Source organism: Alligator mississippiensis, chromosome 1 (assembly GCF_030867095.1).
Source record: "Alligator mississippiensis isolate rAllMis1 chromosome 1, rAllMis1, whole genome shotgun sequence".
Classification (NCBI taxonomy): Eukaryota; Metazoa; Chordata; order Crocodylia; family Alligatoridae; genus Alligator; species Alligator mississippiensis.
In genome coordinates, this window is record NC_081824.1 from 415,956,364 (window position 1) to 415,977,775 (window position 21,412).

At 44.5% G+C, this 21,412-nt stretch overlaps 1 protein-coding gene across 2 annotated transcripts in view; it reads left to right on the forward strand.

Annotated features, from left to right (window-relative positions):
• Positions 1-7,145: 7,145 nt before the first annotated feature.
• The window catches only part of FAM124A (family with sequence similarity 124 member A), an 83,707-nt gene continuing 69,440 nt past the window's right edge, over positions 7,146-21,412 (forward strand). The window contains exon 1 of one of the 2 annotated variants that reach the window (XM_019491371.2): positions 7,146-7,388. In XM_019491371.2, the coding sequence (XP_019346916.1) occupies positions 7,330-7,388 (59 nt within the window). In that variant the 5' untranslated portion in view covers positions 7,146-7,329. The remainder of the gene's footprint in view (positions 7,389-21,412) is intronic. The other variant, XM_019491372.2, reaches the window with a different exon arrangement.

Consider the following 21,412-nt stretch of genomic DNA (forward strand, 5'->3'; position numbering starts at 1 on the left):
AAAAATACCAGCCTTAATGTTTTCAAGGAACAGCTTTTTATTGCATACTTATATTTTAACCAACAATTAGTGAATGAATGGAGGTGGGGTGTCTAGCTTGAGACCTACCACAAATGGAATTGACCTTGTCTTAACCCTTCTGAAAAAAACTGTCTATGTGAGAAACTGCCACAAATATTTTGGCAACATTTACCAGTCTGAAAGTCATGCCTTTTAGGGCTGAACTAGCATGAAGACTGAACTGCATGCCAAGCCATAACCTCCTCTTCCTTCCAAACATGCAACTGTCCTTGATTTTATATCCTAAGCCCAAGTTCCTCAATGTGATACTGAGCTTGAACAGGGCCTTAGCACACAGGGTGCTGACTACTGAGGGAATCAGTATTGAGATACACAGATTAAGATTCATTGGGGCCCTGGGCTATGCCCCTGCTCCTGACCTGCACCCTACCCTTCAACTGCGGCCTGCATCCTCGGATGGCACAGCAGAAACAGTGGCCGGAGCAGGATGTCCCATCACTGGCAGGTCCCGGCTATGCCCATGCCTGGCTCTGCTCCCTGCCGCCAGTGGTTCCAGCTGCTTCCAGGGCTCTGGTGCGGTTGCACCCTGCCTGGTACCCAGCAGCCATGGTCTGCTGCATTATGCATGTCCAGCCCGGCCACTGGTTTCATCTGCGCTGAGGCAGGGGCCCCTGGGCCCAGGCCCATCTGGCCTGTGCATTAATCTGCCTATGATAAGGGCCACATTCATTAAAAGACATAGGTACCCAGAAGTTAGCTGTTGCAAAGTGTTACTGTTAGGCCCCTAGCCATTGGCATGAAACCTGTAGCCCTGAGTTATGTGCCCAGGCTGCCTGTGCAGTGCACAGAAAGAGGTAGGTGTTTCGGAACAGGTTGGTAAACAGCATGGTGAATAAGGAGAATCCTAAAGTCAGCAACTCCTGTGTGCAGCTGCCCAGATTGGAAATAAGAAACAGAAAACAATGTATACATGGGTAAGTCTTAAATCTAAACCCTCAGGGCTGCACATGTGTCTCATTCTGCTCTGAATCCATAGCCCTGAACCCTCTCCTGAAGGTAAGTGTCTACATCCTATCTGTCAGGGAACTGAGCAAGACTCGTGCTTTCTTTATAAAGCACATCTGCTGCTGCTGTTCCATTTTTATATACTAGCTTAGCAGTTAGAACACCTGATGAGGAAATGAGAAACCTGGATTCAAACTCACAGGTCCCATGAGAGCATCCTCACCAGCAAGCTGTCAGCTACCCTGGCAGTATTTGCTGTCTCTCTTGTAGAAGTTGTGAGACATGAAGAAAAGAATTCAAGATTACTTGGGCCAGAGAAAGCACACACAAGAAGGAACATGAATCTGTACCCTTGTGGCCAGGGTACTCATATGGCAGACAGGGCTCTTGGAACCTGGTCCTTGATATATGTATATACATTCCCCAGTGATGGTTTAATGTAAAATCCTTAAACAGTCTTGGGATCAGAACCCAGGAGTCACCTTTTCCATGTCAATGCCCTATAGAGAAAGAAATATACTATCTTATCCTTTTCCTCAACCAATAACTCTTAAATTCATTCCTGTACCTTGCTCCAGTTCCCCCACCCCCCAATCTGGGGGTTAGAGCACGTTCCTAAAAGGTGGGAGGTGTAGGTTGCAATTTCTTTAGGCAGAGAAAGAAACTGAATCTCTCTCCCACACTACCAGGGTGACTAGTCTAGGCATTAGGCTGCTATATGAAGCAAGATGCCACCTCCTCCTTGTGTCCCTCCAGCTCTCTTAAAAAGAAAGTGGCAGCTGCATCTACATGTGATGGGCTAGCTGGCAGTGACTTAGCCCAGGGGTTTTGAAAGGGTAAAAGATGATTGGAGGACTTGGGATTCCCTTTCCTCACCAATCAGGCCCCAAAGACTCACCTTCCATGTCCCCTGATTGGCCCCTTGGGTCACCTGGAGGGGGATAAAAGGGGCAGCACGGCTGACTCAGGAAAGACCAGTGAGGGACCACAAGGAAGGAGCTTCAAAGAGCTGGGCCCGTGGGGCGGGAGCAGCTGCCCCAGAAGACCTTGAAGGAGTGGGACCTGCAGGCAACAGTTGGACCCTCAGCAGCGTGGCGTGCAGCTGGTAGGAGAGGCTCCCCGCTGGGCTCCAGGATTGCCTACAAGAGGCTGCAGCCAGCAGGAGAGGTTCCCCAGCTCCAGCAAAGATTTGAGCAGCGACCTGAGAGGTTCCCAGCTCTTCTTCCAGCTCCTCCAGCAAGAGGTCAGGCAGCTTCACATAATGCCAAGGCTCCAGGAAGGCTAAGACACCTAGCAGTTCAGCATAGTACCAGCACTGTTGGCTGTGTGGTACATTTTTTTTGCCTACCACATGGGAGATCTGAGTTCAAGTCCCAGTTGGGGTGAGTGAAGTAACTGGGAGAAATTCTTGTTGCACTGGAAAGGGGTCGTTATGTTTTCCCCCCTTTCTCCCCCTCCAGGTACCTAGGTCCTATATTCCTTGTTATTTGACATTTTGTATTTTGTACCTTTTATATTTCGCCAACCAGTATTGTTTATTCTGCTGTTTGTGTTTTGTATTTTGGTTAACCCTGTCTATTATCAATGATTGTAAGTGTCTAACCTTTGTTGAATCCTGCCCCCTCGGGGCGTTGTAGTGTCCCCTATACTTCCTGGTTTATACTGGTTACGTTCCCAGTACTGTTCTCTCATTAAAAGGTATATGGTTAAGTCCCCATTGGTGGTCTGGTTCTGCTCTATAGGAGGAGGAGAATCCCTACACCTCCCGCAGCACTTGTGCACCTGCTTTGATCCCTTCAATTGAAGAGGGGTACCTCTTGGAGTACTGCTCAGGTTACATACATTTTGTACAGAGTCTGATCCTGTCAGTGTGTGTTAGGCAAACCTGAGGAATGTCTCCTAGAACAAGCCCTTTAGGGGACTCGATGAATGCCTAGTTTCTGGATCCTGACTGGACCTAGGCATGATCTACATGTCAACCAGCTCAGCTCCATTGAGACTGGGGAAGTTCTGGATGGGGCAGAAATGCAACCTCAGGCACCTGGGGAACTTTAAAGTAAAAATGTAAAGTGTCTGTGGAGCTGAGGGCAGATGGCAACTAAGCAAATGTTTTCAGGATTGCAGGTTTGGATTAAAGTGTCTAAATGACACCTAAACACCTTTTTAAGCACCTAAATCCTTTTAAAGATCTGGCAGTAAGCAACTAGTGAAAAAAGATTTGCCTAAAGAGCTGACATAAATTTCCTGTTTTAGTAGCTGGGCTTCTTTAATGTAAAACTACTAGAAAAGAACAGTTTATTTGCTGACTTTGTTGACGATTGCCTCTGATAGCAATGCTTGTTCTCTGATAGTTTTTATGAGCACTTTCCTTGGATGCTACACAACAGAAAAGCCAGACTATCAGGAAATTTTCCCAGAAATAGGTGGGAACATTACTCCAATCTTCATGAGTGCTAACCTGGACTCCAGAATGTAAGGAAGAAATTAAAATGAATGTTTTCAACATACCACAATGAAGAACTAATGTGAAGAACTGGTAAATGAGAAACAGCAAAGTGACAGAGATGCCTTAGTACCTCACTCATTAGAATCTGAAATGCTCAGAATTTTTTGCAGAAAAGTGTTCCTTTCAGCATAATTATATGAAAGACCAGAGTAAAATTGAGTTAAATGAGGCAAACATATAAATACAGAGAGCCTGGAGTTTGTGGTAGCTTTACTTACTATCTTAATGATATATTTCCTTTAAATGTGTTTTGTTTTTTGGGGTTTTTTTCCCTCCCTGAGACAGATGGAGCAAATTAATCTTAAATGCAGCATAAGATATATTCCAGATCCTTTGAAATGCCAGTGCTTAAACATAACTAATTAAAATCATGGAAGTTAGACATAGAAAAGATCTATCTGTTGCTCAGCTAATAATCTACATGCAAAAATTGCACAAATTTAATCAGATCTGTTTTAAATATTTAAAAAGGTATAGTGCCACTCCCTTTTTGTGGGTGATCTGAAATCAGCTTAAAAGAGCCTAAAATCATTTTAGCTCATTTTTTATTTGGAATCAAAGTTAAAATGATTTAAAGTAAATCAATTTAAACAGATTTGCACTGATTTAACTACCAATGTGTGCATGCAGACCAAAGCTCAGAAACAGTAAGACTTGAGCACCAGGATTCTGGTTCGACCTAGTACTACATGGGGTGATTTGAGGAGTAACTGGTTTAGGAGCAGGTTCTACTACCAGGATTCATACTGGCTTGCATTACACCCTGGTTTCAATCCTTCAGAAACGGATGCACATATGTAATTTTGTACATGGGAACTAATCCATGGATTTCAGTGACATTACCCTACCTAGATAAGGGGGTGGACAGTCTGTCCCTTAACACTGTGAATGTAAGAGATATTTGCCATTTCCTTTGGCAGTGCAGAATTTTACCTGTTTAGACCATACCTGCTTAGAACAGGTCTAGATGACACAATGTTAACACTTATCTTGTATTCCTTATTTGTATTACTGTATGCCTGTGTTTTGTCTACACTAACACTGACAACTCTGCTGCCACTAATGCAGGTGAATTGGTTGTGGTCCAATAACAGAATCAGTGGTTGCACTATTACAGAAAATAGAGATGGAAAGAGCATGTGGTCATTACAGCATAATGTGCCTCATATTTTCAATGCATAATTGTCTGTTACAGTATATATTTTTTTAGTTTCTTCTATAATCTAGTTTTAAAAGTCTCATGTTCCTGAAACAATCACCACTTTCCTTGATCACAGTAAAATAGTAATAAAGAATGCAAAAGACTTGGTATTGTTATCTTGAGTATGCGTTCATTCTACAAGCAAAGTTTTCACTAACAGGAAGTGTGTACTCACTGAAGAATGAGATTGTATAAATAGATTTAGCTGAGATTTTTTCATCAGAAAATACCAACTTGTCAGACCTCAAACTTTTGAAAAACTTTTTTAGGGAAAGTTCCATAGCCCCAGGATAGAATTTCTTCTCAAAACCCAAAAGAGAGCCACTATATGATAGCCAGTTCTCCTTCCTCTGCTGGCAAGGTTCAGATATTTATGGTGTTCTAGAGCAGGAATATGAGGTCAGGTCCCTCAGACCCCCTGTGAAACCTTTCTTAATCACTCCTTCTGGGGTTGTTTCATTTTGTATGAATATTTGAATGGTGGGAGGGAAGAAGTGAGTGGGAGAGGGAAACTAATCTTCTTGTCCAATGGATTTAGCAGACAGAAGATGTAGGTTCAAGTCCTTGCTCCAATTAAACCATACCCAGAATACCAACTATTTACCCTGATGGTCAGGGCACTTCCCAAGCAGTAGGAAACCTGAATTTAAACTCTGCGTGCCTGACTCAGGGTAGGGCTTTGAATCTGTTTCCATCATGCTTTTTACATCCTAAATTGATGTTCTACCCACTAGGCTACTGGGTGCTCTCAAGCAGATCTCTCTACAGCCTTAGAACTTTTGGAGAAAACTTTATTTAAAAAAAATCTGTTTTGTCCCAGTGTAGAACAGGAATTTTCATTACCGCAAATAACCTTGTGGGCTGGGGAAACTATTATCTGCCCAGCTCTAGGTGAAATATGGTGATAAGATAAAGCTTCTCTTCAAAGCACCACATATCTATATCAACAACTAGGGAGAGGCTCAGAAAATGAAAATGGCTGGGGTTTTCGAAGGTGCTGATGGGTTTTAAAGTTCCTAACTTCTGTTATCTTTCAATGGGTTTTGAGCATCCAAATCACATAGGCCAGTTCTACAATAGTTAGATCAGTTATACTGGTATAACTATGTTGTTTAAGGAGATAGATAGATAGATAGATAGATAGATAGATAGATAGATAGATAGATAGATAGATAGATAGATAGATAGATACTATATATTTTATATATATCTATATCTCTATATAGATATAAAGATGAGAGAGAGAATCTTTACACCTTCCCTGTAACACCTCTGGTGCTGAGCACCCGGTTGTAAAATAAGGATGTAATATATATATCTAGATATAGATATAGATAGATATAAATATAAGTATCTATATCTGTCTACCTAGAGAGTATATATTTACTAAAATATCTGTACTAGTATAAACCCTATAATTGATATGGGTATAGGTGTGCCAAGGTGCCTTATACCTAGGACATGAGAGATACCACTCCCTTGTGATTCCACTACCTACAGAAAGCCAGCATGTCTTAACCACATTAGCCCAATGGAGCAGCTAAATTGAGGCAGCCCTTTGCCTGTGACCTTATACCCACATAACTTACTACATGTCCTGAACCATAAAAGCAGAATAAGCTCTGTTGGTATAAGCTCCTTGGTGCCATTATATAACAGTATCTACACTGGACATGGGCTGTGGTCATCTTAGCAGTACTAGTATAGCCATAGTGGTAAAACTTGCTTGTCAGCAATCCCTCTATTTGAGGATGGTCTCTACTATGACTTATTGATGAGTCTTGGGGTGAGGTCAAGAGGCCCACCCTTGCACCACAGATGGGTTGCACAAGTTGCAGGGCTTTCCTCAGGGGAGAGAGGGCGGCAGGAGGGGATTCCTCTCCTTTCCCTTCCTCCACTCTCTCTTCCCTGCTTCGAGGGCAAGCAGCTTAGTGTAGCTAAGCCCACAGGCATCTTTGGAAACAACCCCAGTCAATAAAACTTCAGGCAGGGTTTCATCCCTAAGAAGATAACAAAATTGCCATGTCCTGGCTCAGACCATAGGTGCATCCCGCCCCAGCCTCCTGTGTCCCACAGGGACTAAAAGGTGACAAATAGGCCCGTGTCCTACAGGCGCGGAGCGGGAGAGGTATTTCTCCCACTGTCCCTCTGGCACTTGCAGCCTCCAGCATCCCCCTGCCCGGGCTTCGCGGAAGCGTGGCCTCTTCCGACCGGCTGGGAGAGAGGGCACCATGGGAGCCAGCCGGAGCGGGCTGGGATGAAGCTTTGCTACCGGAGGGAGAGAGGGCGAGGGTGAAGGCGAAGGGGTCTTCTTCCCCCGTGCAGCTGCCCGTGTGAGGGAGGGGAGAGCTGGGGCCGGGGGGATCGCAGCAAAGGAGCTCCCCGCGTCCAGCCCCCTGCTCCAGGCAGGGCCCTCCAGCTCGCTCGCCCAGCCCAGGCTTTGTCTAAATAAAACCTGACACTCGTGCGAGGGAGGCGGGGGAAGGCGCGCGCGGCAGGGACCAGCTGCTGCGGGGCGGAGCGGCCGCGGCGGCGGCGGGCACTGGAGGCCGCCCCACAGGGGCCGGCGGGCGGGCATGGAGCCCTGACGCCCGCCATGGAGAAGGCGGCGGGCGGCGACGATGAGTGCGTGGACTCGGGGGCCGAGACAGGCGGGTGAGTGCGGCGGGAGAGGCGGGGTGCACTTGTTGCTGCTGCCTCTCGCTGCCCTTTTCTGCCTCGCCGGAGCCTCCGGGGCGCCCGCGCCGGCTCCAGCAGCCGGAGGCGCCGCGGGATGCTCGGTCTCGGCATCTCCCTGCCCCCAGCGCGGTCCTCCCAGCCGGGCAGAGAGCAGCGGCGGTGGGGCCCGAGCCCGTCCAAACCATCCCGTGCAACCTTCGTCCGAGCTCGGCACAAGGCTGCCCGCGGCGCGGGAGAGCAGCCAGCCCTGACCCGGTCCCAAGGGGAGCCGGGCGCCCCCCCGCGCCCGCCATCCCTGTCAGCTCGCCTCCCCGGCTCCTTGCGCCCGCGGTGTCGGGGCTGCCGGGGCCAGGTGGGCGCGGCACCGGCGGCCAGAAGCAGCTGCAGACGAAGTGGCGGCCCCCTTGCAGCTGCCGCCTCCTGCCCAGGGGCTGGGTGGGGGGTGGGTGCCCCTGTGTGTGTGTGTGTGTGTGTGTGTGTGTGTGTGTGTGTGTGTGTGGAGGGGAAGCGGGGTGGGAGAGTCTTCCTCCGCTCCTCTCGCACCTGTTGATCCCCCTGGTCGACGCTGTGGAGAAGCAGAGCCTGCGCCTGTTGGGGCAGATCAGAGGTCGCCCTCAAGCTGAACAGCTGAGGTCACCCTCAAGCTGTGCAGAGAGGTCCTCTTGTTGTCATCCTCATTTTAGAGCCGGGTGCTCAGCACCAGAGGCAGTGCGGGGGGGGGGGGGTAGTGCCGCCATGTCCTCAGAGATGCCACCAAGGAAATAAGCCCCACTCGCCCCCTCCGTGTCATCCCTGGAAACGAACCAGGCAGGTGGAGGCACCTTTGGGCCTCAGCTCGTGAGCTCTCCAATAGCCTACATCTGGAGTGTGTCGCGGGGGGGGGGGCTCTTAGGTGTGGTCGCTACCTCATTTCTGTACACAGAAGGGTCATGCGGGGCTTGCTTCTTCCGTGCCAGGACTCAGTGCTCTGCTGTCACAGTGTAGACCAGTGGTTCTCACCTTTTTAGACTTGGGTCATCTCTCGTTAGTCTCAGAGCACCCCTCAGGACATGCCAGCTCTTAGCTTTCACTCATTTCTTGGCTATGGAAAAATACTAGAGCAATTCATCTGTTGCAGAGAACCCAGAAAGACCACAAGTCAGAATGGTTTTGACACTAGATTCCCATTGGAAATCTCTGGGTTTATCCTGTTTATCATGTGTAGATGTTTGCACACCCAACAGTGCTAATATTGTGCAGCAACCCCAGCGCTCTGGTTGAGAATTACTGGTGTATTCATAAGTGACTTGTTCAGGGTCATACAGGTAGTCCGTTGGTGGTAGAGTCGGAATAAAGCCCAAAGCTCTTGAGGATCACAGCAGTGCTTTAATCACAAGGCTGTAATTTCTCCAACTCTCTTGCCTCTAGTCTTTACCACTGCTTGTGGCCAGCATTTGCCTTGCTCCAGGGGGGCAGAGGGGAGTTCCTATAGCTGCATTTCAGATGCTGCTGCTGTCAGTAAGGAAGCTGACTCTTTAAATGGGAGGCACTGTCACACTGAACTTGTATGGAGACAGCAGTGTCTGAGAGTTATGTCATCATGGCTCTCGGGGAACTCATGAGCAGGATCCCCTGGGAGGCCTCCCCTGGGTGGGAAGAGGAGTCCAGAAAAGTTAGATGTGCTTTTAAAGAACCTTAATGAAGGCACAGGAATGAACCATCCCAATGTGCAGGAAGACTAGCAAGTATAGCAGAAGACCAGCTTGGTTTATCAGGGAACTCTTCAGTAAGGTAAAACACAAAAAGGAAGCTTATAAGTGGAAACTTGGACAAACAACTAGGGAGGAGTATAAGAGTATTCCTTGTGTGCAAGGATGAGATCAGGAAGGCCAAAGCACAATTCAAGTTGCAGCTAACAAGGGCTGTGAAAGGTAACAAGAAGGGTTTCTACAAGTATGTCAGTAAGAAGATCAGAGAAGCTGTGAGTACTTTACTAAATGGGAGAGGCAGAGGTCAAAATACCACCGGGTGGTGGGGAAACAAGACAAGAGGAAGCATGTGCTGCTGAAAAGGGAAGCCACCTGGAAATGTGCTGTGGCTGTTGGCCAGGCTCTGCCCAGCAGCATTGCTGCAGCTGCAGCCCTGGGAGGCTCCCAAGACCCCAGGTAAGGTAGTTGGGGTCAGCCCAGTGCTGGTCTCAGCCTTCCCTACCGCTCTGACGGTAACTTGCCATGTGCTAAAGCATGTGTGGCATCGGCGTTCCCCAGGGACAAGTAGCAGCGGCTCAAGGTATACTGCTGCTACTTGTTCCCAGGGAACCAAACCATCCACATCTAGATGTGCCCTGTGAGCACAGGATCAAACCCTGAAAGACCAGGATGAGAGGTGGGAGGTGTTGGCAAAGACCTGGTGCACACATCATTTTATGTGCTGGAGACAGGGAGCTTAGGGACAGGAGAGGATCCCAGACTACTTGGGCTTGTGTGACCAGAGAAAGCAGAGAACTACATTTCCATTATAAAGCAGAACCTGTAAAAGGTGAGAGACTGAAATACCTAAGCAGAGACAAAAGACTGAATGCATGAGAGTCCTGCCAAAGGTGCTATAGGTGACAAGCATACTAATGTCAAGGTACCCAAGGGAGAGAAAGGGGTGCAAGTGCACCTGTAAAAACTGAAGTAGAGATGAAGTCTGTGGCATCTCCACTCTCAACACCTAAGAGTCCCCAAGAAGGACTTTCTGAATACCTGGCTGTAAGGAGACACTACCCCCAGGATTACATAAGACTTATGCAAGGCTTTCTCGTGTCTTTTTGGTTTATTACATTCCATTTTAAGTTAGACTAAGCTGTGTGTGCTCTCACTGTTTTACTGGACTGTATCTTGGCTTAGGTGAAGATTTTTGGTTGTTCTTTGTTGTGTGCTTAGTTTGCAAATTGCTGTGTTCGGTACATACTTGCTTCAGAGAAAGGACTATTCTTATTCAAACTTTTATGAATTCAGTGCCACTACCTTTTTCCCCACCCACCCCCTCCTCAGCCTGGTACAGTCTGCCTTTCCCCCCAGCTGGGGAGCAGGGGTGGGGCAGAAGGTAGGCACTGAAGCAGGCACTGCCCCCACACCCGGGCATACCCAGGTTGGGGTCCCTTGTGGGCCAGGGAGGGGATTTAAACCCTCACCCTCTGGTGTGCTAGCCCTAGGATAGGGCCTGTTGATACCCTTCCCCCCCACTCAAGCAGGGAGTGGGGAAAAAGCCTTGAAGCTTCAGTCCCTTCTCTTTGGCAGTGGCTGGGAGGCGTGCTCTAGTGCTCCCTGGCTTCTGGCCTGAGCCACTGCAGATACATGGCTGTATTTCCTGGATCAGTAGTGAATGTGTGTGCATTTGCTTCTCAGTTTAATCTCTGAAGTTTAGACTAACTTGCGGAGAGTGAATCGATTCAGTCTCAGACTTTCTGACTGTCTGTACATAGCCCCACAACATTCTTATAAGCAAGCTAAGGAAGTACAGGTTGGAAGAATTGACTGTAAAGTGGATAGAAAACTGTCTGGATGATCAGGCTCAGAGGGTAGTGGTCAATGGCTCGATATCTAGTTGGCAGCTGGTATCAAGTGGAGTGCCCCATGGGTGATCCTGGGGCTGGTTTTGTTCAATATTTTCATCAGTGACCTGGAAGATGGGATGGAGTGCACCCTCAGCAAGTTTGCAGATGACACTAAGCTGCTGGGGGGAATAGTACATATACTGGAGGGTAGGGCTAGGATTCAGAGAGACCTCGGTGAATTGGAGGATTGGACCAAAACATATCAAATGAGGTTCAATAAGGACAAGTGCACTTAAGTCCTGCACTTAGGATGGAACAATCCCATGCACCGGTACCAGTTGGGGGTTCTTCAGCAACTCTGAATAAAAGGACCTGGGGGCTACAATGGACAGTAAGCCAAATATGAGTCAACAGTGTCCCCATGTTGAGAAGAAGGATAATGGCATACTGGACTGCATTAGTAGGAGCGTTGCCAGCAGATGAAAGGAAGTGATTATTCCCCTCTATTCAGCATTGGTGAGACCATATCTGGAGTACCGTGTCTGGTCTAGGGCCCCCCACTACAGAAAGGATGTGGACAAATTGGAGAGGGTCCAGCAGAGGGCAACAACAATGGTTTGGGGGCTGGGGCACATGACTTTTGAGGAGAGGCCATGGCGACTGGGTTTATTTAGTCTGCAGAAGAGAAGACGGGGGGATTTAATAGCAGCCTTCAACTGCCTGAAGGGGGGTTCCAAAGAGGATGGAGCTGGACTGTTCTCAGTGGTGGCAGATGACGGAACAAAGAGCAATGGTCTCAAGTTGTAGCAAGGGAAGTTTAAGTTAAATATTAGGATAAAGGTTCTCACTAGGAAGGTAGTAAAGTACTGGAATCAGAGAGATTGTGGACTTTCCAGCCTTGGTGGTTTTTAAGACCCGGCTAGACAAAGCCTTGGCTGGGATGATCTAGTTGGGGATGGTCCTGCTTCCCAGGGGGTTGGACTAGATGACTTCCTGAGGTTCCTTCCAGCCCTAATTTTCTATGATTCTATAATTCTATGTTCTTATCTCATGTCATCATGAGATGCAAAGTGTGACTAAACACTAAAATGTATGTTGCCACAGGTGCTATCAGAAAATCAACATAAATAGACTGAAAAATTGATAGTACAAATTAAAACAGATTCAGATGACAATAGCAGTAAGTTTACAGTTTCTCTTTACATTTATCAGAACCAAATTAACAAAATCCAATATTGAACATTCTTCTGCATGCTTCTGTAATCCTAAGAAGTACACACACTATCTCCTTTTACCTTAATTGCAACCTTGTGAACACAACTAATCCCCGAAGACTAAAGTGTTTTATATACTATCAGCATCAAGGAAAGGATCCAGACATTTTTCCATCCTTGTGACAACAGGATTTAGTTTCACTCTCTCAGAATCTGGCATGTGAATAAAATAACCAGCTTATTCATGGCTGGGTCAAAGCACAAGACATCCTTGACATGTCAAGTCACTTTTAATTTGCGATGCTCATCTGGAAGAGAAAGACCTGTGTTTTGTTAGGAGAGGCACTTGGAAGGATTTGACCCAGATGGTGTCATTAGCCTTTAGACCTTAGTGATCAGCATGGCAGCTGCTTATGTCCGGCATTGATGAGATGTTAAAGCTGACAATTTTATGTAGCATCCCTGTCGCAGGTTTGACACTGGAATGCGTAGCTTTAGCAGTACAGTTTGTCTTAAGGAATTTTGACTGTGACATAAGGTAGTAAACTGAAATGCTTTACACTGAAATATATCTGCAGAGAAAGTAGGTCAGTGCATTTAAATTATTTTTAACTTAGTTTAGCAGATTTCTTGTGTCTGATAAGTATGTTGTTTATGTTTCTTTCACAATGTTTATATTTCAGTTTACTCACCAAACCAAACCAAATGGCCATATTGTTTGCTTACTGGAAATCCTGTTTCTGCTTATTTTGATTCCATAACAATTCTAGCAGAAACTGAACTGGCTTCCCTGTTCTCTAGGTATTTCATTGATGTAAAAAGGATCAACGGACTATTTTTAATTCTGAGAAATCAGATTTTTGAAAGGAGGTAATATCTCGTTAGATCAGTGTTTATTGTTCAGGGGCATGTTAAACAAGCATTCAGCAGAAAAATGCCTTTCCTTCTTTCCCAGAGATGAAAGATTGAAAGCTTGTCTAACCTCTCTTCCAGCTATAAAGCTGGCCCAATAAGAGATATTACTTCCCTTGTAAATCTTGCTACTTACATATTTTTCTGGACCATCCTGGCTACAACAACAACAGCACCATTACATTGTTATGTTTGGCAATCACATTAAGATGCTTCTTGAGACAAGTGGTGATTTCAATAAGAGTTTCCTATCAAGTGGTCTCTGTTATTCAGTGAACAATAGTACATTGACTTCATAGCAAAACTAGCCTTTGTGATCAGCACTGTACCTAGACTCCTGGTGGCCCTGGGCAGACTTTTAGTATTGGGTCCCCTTTTGCCAGAGATAATGATAATAATAATTTAAAAATACCATTTTCAGGACCCCTTTCTTTCCTGGCCCCAAGTGTCTGCCTGGTTCACCAATGCCTGTGTTCAACCCTGTTTGTGATCCATTTTCATTTCTAATGATGTCTGAGCTATTATAGACAAACCTGTATATAGTATTTTTAAAACTGTTATCTGGCATCTAACAAGCGATTGAATAATTACATGGTTATAGAAAATGTATTTTATTTCTGCTTTTCCCTTGAGTTGCTGCTGCTGTTACCCACAACAGGCAACCCATGGTTCTTCAGCAGAGATCAGTTATGGCTTGAAGCCCTCATTTTACAAGTCCACTAAAAAAGTATATTTCTATTCTTTAACCAGGTTGGTAAGTAGGCTGCAGAACAAAAATAGTGGATTTTACAATACAAAATCATAAAGGAATAAATTGAGCTGAGTTGTCATGTACCTAAATAAAGAGAACATATAAGCTAATTAGCTTATAGTGGCTGCTTATTAATGAGATTTGAAAGAGCTTCAGCATCACCTTTGGCTTTACTAAATGTATCTAATTCTCCAACAGGCAAGGTTGTTTGGATAGATGTGGTATCTTTTATTAGACCAATTGAGTAGTTGGGGAAAAAGTTCTTTGCAAGATTTCAGGTGCAATCACCCTTCTTCAGGCATAGGGAGTGGCTGCATAGCCCTGCCTTTTCAAAATCATTGTTTGGTTTCAGCTGTTGTGGAACCACCTTCTTTACCTCAAAAGGCTACAAACAGTTTTATACTGTGGCATAACACCTATTAATATCAATGAGCACTGCATATTTGGGCAGAACAAAATATACATTACTTTAATTCTTTTTCTTATGGGTATCCTCTGCTTTAATTAGAAAAAAAAATGGGGGAAACAAAACCAAATCAAAGCCAGGATATTAAAGAAGGGCAATATTTTCTTTCTATCTCTCTCTAATATGCAAGTATTACAATTATAAAGAAAAACAAAGAGCTAGAAAAATTCACGCTAACTTATCTGAGAAAGTGATTTGCAGTATCATATTCTTACGTTTTCTGGGTTTTATTAACATTAATCCATATGGATTTTGTGATGTGTGACCATTTGTTTGAACAGTGAGGCCCTTTATTCTGTGGACTGTTCTTTTTTGGCTGGCAATACTAAAACAAAGCAATCTTAAAATAATTTTAGTATTTATTTATGCAGTTTTAAAACTATAAGACTTATTCTTTCTGTCATTGAAGTCAATGGACGAGGGACCCAGGCTTAGAGTCTGAATGCCTATGTACAGTTGTAAGAGTTAACAACTGAGAGTGTTTGTAGATGTGCTTACCATTTTCTAAACTGTCTTAACTGATTCGCATCACACCGTTTGAATCAAATTTCCATTCGAATTGAGGGTTAATAGACAATCAAGGGGGTTTGCCCCCTTCTTCACAGAAAAGTGTTTGGATAGGCTGGGGGCTTAGTCAGGATACTGATACTTAGTCACCTGCCTGATAGCTTCTGTTGTGTTGCAAAAACCCAACTGAGTTTCCCTTGAGCGGAGTGATATTTGCAGTGCTTATCTGCATTCCTAAGGAATGCTTATCTGAGTTCCTAAGGACTGTTTTTCCTAAAAGCAATGCCATATATACTTGTTAATTAATACAGTTTAAATTGCCTAATTTGGACTGCCCTAGCCTGCATTAACTTTCAACCTCATTCAGTGAAGACCAGTTAATTTGGACTGGAACCAGTTTTAATTCAAATTGCAGACATGCACGTGTATATAGTGATGGCTTTAGTCTGGATTAAACTTAGAAAAACGTAACATCAATAAACAGTCTGAGGTGTTAACTTAATATTTTCAATGTCTGCCTAAACTTCTAATTTTCTTCCCATCTTAATTAGGAGGCATTTGCAACTGCAATTTCAAGGAGCTTTCTACCAAAATTCAAAGTATTAATTAATCATTTAATGAAAGTCAAGAGAAAACACTCTATTTGAGTTAAGAAAAAGGGCATTTTTCTGTATAATACGTCATTAAGATAAATGTTCAGTTTTATATATGTCTTAATGCTTACATTGCACAGTAAATTCATTTCTGCTTAACCATTAAGTAGTCACTTAATTTTGGGAGGCAGAAAAATTGTGGTTTTGTGAATAATGAGCAGCTCCTGGGTGATATTGCAAGAACATCAACATGAAAAAGCAAAAGTTACTTGATGCCTTTTTGATCCTATTAGAGTGTACATCCTCTACAATCTACTGTTAAAAGTACATTTACCAAACTACAGAAACTTTCTAGCTGGCAACAGTGTTCATTTTTTTTAATGAATTTTCACTAATTGTCTATCTATCATTGTGTTATCAGAGTTGATCACTACATGGTGTATGTATGATATCATTGTCTGGCATGTCTACCATCGGCTCTACAACTGGCTGACTGTGGGTGTGTTTACATAAGACACTAATGTTGCAGTAGACTAATTCTACTGCGCATTAGCATGGTTGGCAAAAACTGTGCTAATGCACAGTAGCGCCGATTGAAGCACATTAAGTTAGTACAGTAAAAGCTCTGTTATCCGGCATGAGTGGGGAATGGGGGGTGCTGGTAATCTAAAAATGCTGGCTACCTGAGGCAGGGGGTTTTGGCCAGGTGCGGAGCAGGTTCAGGGGCGGCAGCGGCTGCACACAGAGCAGGGGATGGGGGGTTGGCAGCAGCTGCATGTGGAGCAACAACAGTGTAGGGTGGTGGGTGGTAGCAGTGGCGGCCGCCACATACAAGCTTTATCCCTCCCCCATATCTGGCCTGCCAGCCAGAAATTCCAGTTAGTAGAGTGTGCCGGTTATTAAAATGCTGGTTAACACAGCTTGTACTGTATCTGTGATTGCAGGCACTAAACTTAATACGACATAATTATGGCACAATAATGAACGTGTAGATATTCCCTGTTTGGTCTTGGAGAGGTCATTTTATTTCTCTGTGGCTCTGTTTACCTTACAATAAAATGGAAATAAAATACTTCTCTGACTTGCTATGGCTCTATAAGCCTCATGGCACTCTAAGAATAGAGTCAGTTTTAGTGCCATATGTCTTATCTTAAGAGAGATCCACTTATGAATCTGTACTTGTACCTGATTGACACCCATTATCTAGGAACTATCTGTTGTCAAATATCCCATCTATTTATATGAAACTCACAGGAAAACAAATTATTGTTGCTGCTTTTTTAAGCTCCATTTTTACCTTGAGTTTTCTCTTGTAACTTTTACACTTTATATATCTATAGCACTTAACACGTCATGTACAACATGAATCTGTGTTTTGAGTATCCAGATACACAAATTGCTGATACTCCATTACAGAAATTGTTTCAAGACCAATGTTGTGTAGAAGTTTCAGTGCACCTTTTAAACAGACAATCCTTGTAGTTTATTATAATGGGTGTAATCACTAAAAACAACTTTTAGTTGCTTGTAGTCATTACTATTAAATTATACTTACTGGGAGATCTGTTCAGTCCTCTACTATAACTAATACACATATTACATGATTATTACTGCATTTCTTTATATTTTTGTACAACTGTGCAATTAACAAGGAAAAAAGACAGGTTAACTTCATACTTTCAGCCACCTGAAAAATACACCACTGTATATAGCATGCATTGATATGGTTATTACTATCCAGATATATTTAGGAGATTAAAAATAGTAGTTTGAAGCAGACGATGATAGAAACGTCAGCCACTTGAAGACGCAAATACCACTCATGTTTCTAAGCCCCCTAATAGTTGAAACCAAGACACAGAAGGTCATATTCTGAACTTGCCTTGGTAGAAATCCACATCAATTCTTTTAAAATAAACTGTTCTCATTTACACTAGTGCAATGATCTTTGTTTACAGTAGCAGAAATCCAGTGAAGCCAATAGAGTCATTTTGAATTTATACCAGTTGAAACTGAGATCCTAATTTGACCCACAGGAATAAAGTGATTTGCCCTAGCTCACAGAATGAACCAGTGTCAAAGCTACAGACAGAACGTTCTCTTGACTAATAGCCCTTTGCCTTAACCACTGTACTATGCTCTGCCTCTGTGTTCTCTATTCAGCAATCTATTTAAGAGTTGGCAAGGGGTGGAAAATATGTAAGCATTTAGATATAAATGGGTATGTCTACACAAGACACTACTGCGCAGTCATTACTGCACATTTATTTAGTACTTGTATTAGCAAGTACTAAATAAATGCGCGGTAACTGGAATTACAGTACAGTAGTGCCAGCGAATGTCTTTTAGGCCACACTACTGCACAGTAGCCTAATAGTATTGTGCAGTAGTGTATAAGCACTGTATTTTTCGACTGCTGTGCAGTCAGCATCTCATGTAGACATGCCCTCTGTGATGTGAAAGATTAGCTCCTATGAGACATCTCAATACAATAAGTTGCTATCACACCAGTGTAGAGCAAGAAAAGGGAACAGGCAACAGGAGGGCTGTTAGATCTGACCTCTTGTTAAGACCAAGGAATAGAGGCTTCCAGTGTGTTTACATTTGTTGTTCAATAATTGAAGTCACTTCTAAAAATTAAAAATGTAAAAACTGCATAGTGACAAACTTGTCTTTGCTAGATAGTTTGAGCCTGTATATTGCTGCTGTTCTGGTAGACTGAAAATCTACCAGAATTTGGGGTCAGCCTTAATTTCAATGGCAGATTATTTGCTGTGAAGAAAACAATAGTTACATCCACACCAGGACAGGAAAGTCCTCAGTCATTACTAATTCCTTCCTACATGAAACCCTCATCTGATTCAAGACTCATTTCACACATATGGCAACCAGTGGCAAGTGCTTGCTGACTTTAAACCACTGGTCAGAATCTTTGAGCCACTATTTTCTAGAGGAAGCAGGTCCCTACCACAATACTGTGTCCTGCCATGATCAGGAATGACACTGCTACTGCAAAGACTCTGGACATGGGAGACCCAGGTCCCACATCCAGCTCAGACCCTATCCCCCATTTTTAACTTTGTTTAGCGCCTTCTCTCCTCCTCTGATTTGTCACCTAACCACTTGCTTATGACATCTTGCAAACTTACCAGGTGGCAAGTGCAGTCAGCAACAAAGACAGGGGCAGATACAGCCTAAAGTAGTGGCAGAATAGTTTAGGAATACTTAGAGAAGCTGGATACTTTCAAGTCAGCAGGGCCAGATGGGATACACTGGATGTGTCTACACATTCATTAATGTGCTGTAGTTACTGCTCATTAAGTTTAATACCTGGGTAACCAAGTACTAAATGTGCAGTAACTGACACTACCGCACAGTAGCAACAGCACAGGGTTTTTTACAGATGCTAACTGTGCAGTACCCTAATACTACTGCACAGTATCATATTAGCATGGGTTTTGCCCAGCATGCTACTGCGCAGTTAAGCTGCAACCAGATGAGTGTGACTATGAAGTGTGTGGTGCCACAGACACATCTGTGGCGCTGTATACCACACATTAAGCTGTTCTCCACACTGCAAGAGAGCAGTGTGGGAGAGTTTTTGACCCCTGGATATCTGGGGGGAGGGTGGGGGAGGGGGGGAGTTTTTGACCCCTGGATGGGTTTGAGTGTATGCTTAGCAAATCTGTGGATGACACCAAGTTGGGTGGAATTTCAGACACTCTGAAGGGTAGGACTAGGATCCAGAATGATCTGGATAGACTAAAGAAATGGTCTGAAATCCATCAGATGAACAAGGACAAATGTAAAGTCCTGCACTTAGGATGGAATAATTGCATTCACAAATACAGACTGGGAAACGACTGGCTAGTCTCTGGTACTGCGGAGAAGGACCTGGGAATTACTGGCTAGTCTGCAGTGCTGCAGAGAAGGACCAGTGGACTATAAAATGAATGGGAGCCAACAGTATATTCTTGTTGCAAAAAAGGCACAGCATACTGAGTTGCATTAACAGGATTGTCTTTTGCAAATCAAGGGAAGTGATTCTTTCACACTGTTCAACACTGGTGAGGCCTCATCTGTAGTACTTTGTTCAGTTTTGGTCCCCATACTTCAAGAAAGATGTGGATTTATTGGAAAGAGTACAGCACAGAGTGACAAAATGATTAGAGCCCTGGGAAACATGATTTATGAGGAAAGGCTGAAAGAACTAGGATTATTTAGTCTGGAGAAAAAAAAACAGGAGGGGAATTTGATAACAATTTTCAGATACCTGAAAAACAAACAGTGGCAACACGTAGAGGGTGCATGGGGGTGCATGTGCACCCCTTGAGACTGCTGGTGCACCCTGACAGCCAGCGTTCCCAGGCCAGGGGGACAGGTGAGAGTGCTGGTGCTCCCCCGAGAATGCCGCTGGTGAGTGGGAGCACCAGGAGAAGTGATCCCTGTTGTCCCCCTGCAGCCGATCGCACCCACCCAGAAGTGCCAGTGGTGCAACTGGAAGTCCCTGGTTGGCATGATCGGCCATGGGGGGACTCCCCCTCGCCTCCTGGTCAAGAGGCACCAGGCACCCATGAGAACAAATATAAAGAGGATGGAGGTAGACTTTTCTCTGTTTATTGCACAGGAGTAGGGAGCAATGGATTCAAGCTTCAGCAGGAAAAATTAGGTCAGAAATTAGGAAGAACTTTTTGGTGATGAGGATGGTCAAGCATTGGAATAGGCTACCTAGAGAAGTAGGTGGAATCTCCATTCCTGGAAATTTTCAAGCACAAATTAGACAGACACTTAACTGATATGGTTTGGTCAGGAATGACCTGCCTTGAACAGGGGGCTGGATTAGATGAACACATGAGGTTCCTTTCAGTCTGATTTTCCTATCATTTTATGATCCTACTGCATCTCTTGACTTTCCACTCCACTAAGCAGCAAGAGGGACTGAAGGTTATGGACTGTCTCATGATTCTTCTGACAGATAACTGACTGGAGAGTCAGCAGGCCCCTGTTTTTCTTCCCCACCATTGTAATGTACTTCACAGCCCTTATAGAATCATAGAAAATTATGTTTGGAAAGGACCTCAGGAGGCCATCTAGTCCAATGTCCTGCTCAAAGCAGGACCATCCCCAACTAGATCATCCCAGCCAAGGATTTGTCTAGCTGGGTCTTAAAAACCTCCAAGGATGGAAAGTCCACAACCTCTCTGGGTAACCTGTTCCAGTGTTTTACTACCCTCCTATTGAGAAAATTCTTTCTCATAGAATCATAGAATCATAGAAGCAGGGTCAGAAGGGACCTTGTAGATCTTCAAGTCCGACCCCCTGCCTGGGCAGGAGGGAAACTGGGCTCAAGTGACCCCAGCCAGGTAGGCATCGAGCCGCTTCTTAAAGACCCCCAGGGTAGGAGCCAGCACCACTTCCTTGGAAGTTGGTTCCAGATCCTAGCTGCCCTAGCTGTGAAGTACTTCCTACAGATGTCTAATCTAAACCTACTCTTCAACAACTTGTGGATGTTATTCCTTGTTACCCCAGGGGGCGCTAGGGGAAACAAGGTCTCCCCCAAATCCTTCTGGTCCTCCCTTCTGGTCCCCCCTCTCATATTTAACCTAAACTTACCTTGCTACCATTTGAGACCATTGCTCCTTGTCCTGTCATCTGTCACCACTGAGAGCAGTCTAGCTTCATCCACTGAGGCGAGCAAAGTAACTCCTACAAAGCCTTGCATCTATCCTAGATGCTACCAGGTAGTTTGGCCCTGATCTTACATCACTGGGAGCTTTGCCATTAACTTCAGCGAACACAAGGTCAAGCTGCAGTATAGAGGTGTCTTGAGTCCTTAGACCCAACTGTGTTCAAAATTCAGGACCTAGACAGAATACATATTTATACTGATCTAACATATACCAGCTTATTAAATTATACTAGAATCCAAAGAGACTGGTGAGCAGCTATCTAATGGTAACTGAATGAAGTAGGTGGCTTTTATAGCACCTCACCTCTAGATGGGGAAACAAGTGGCTTGGTCAAATAGTAGAGGTGC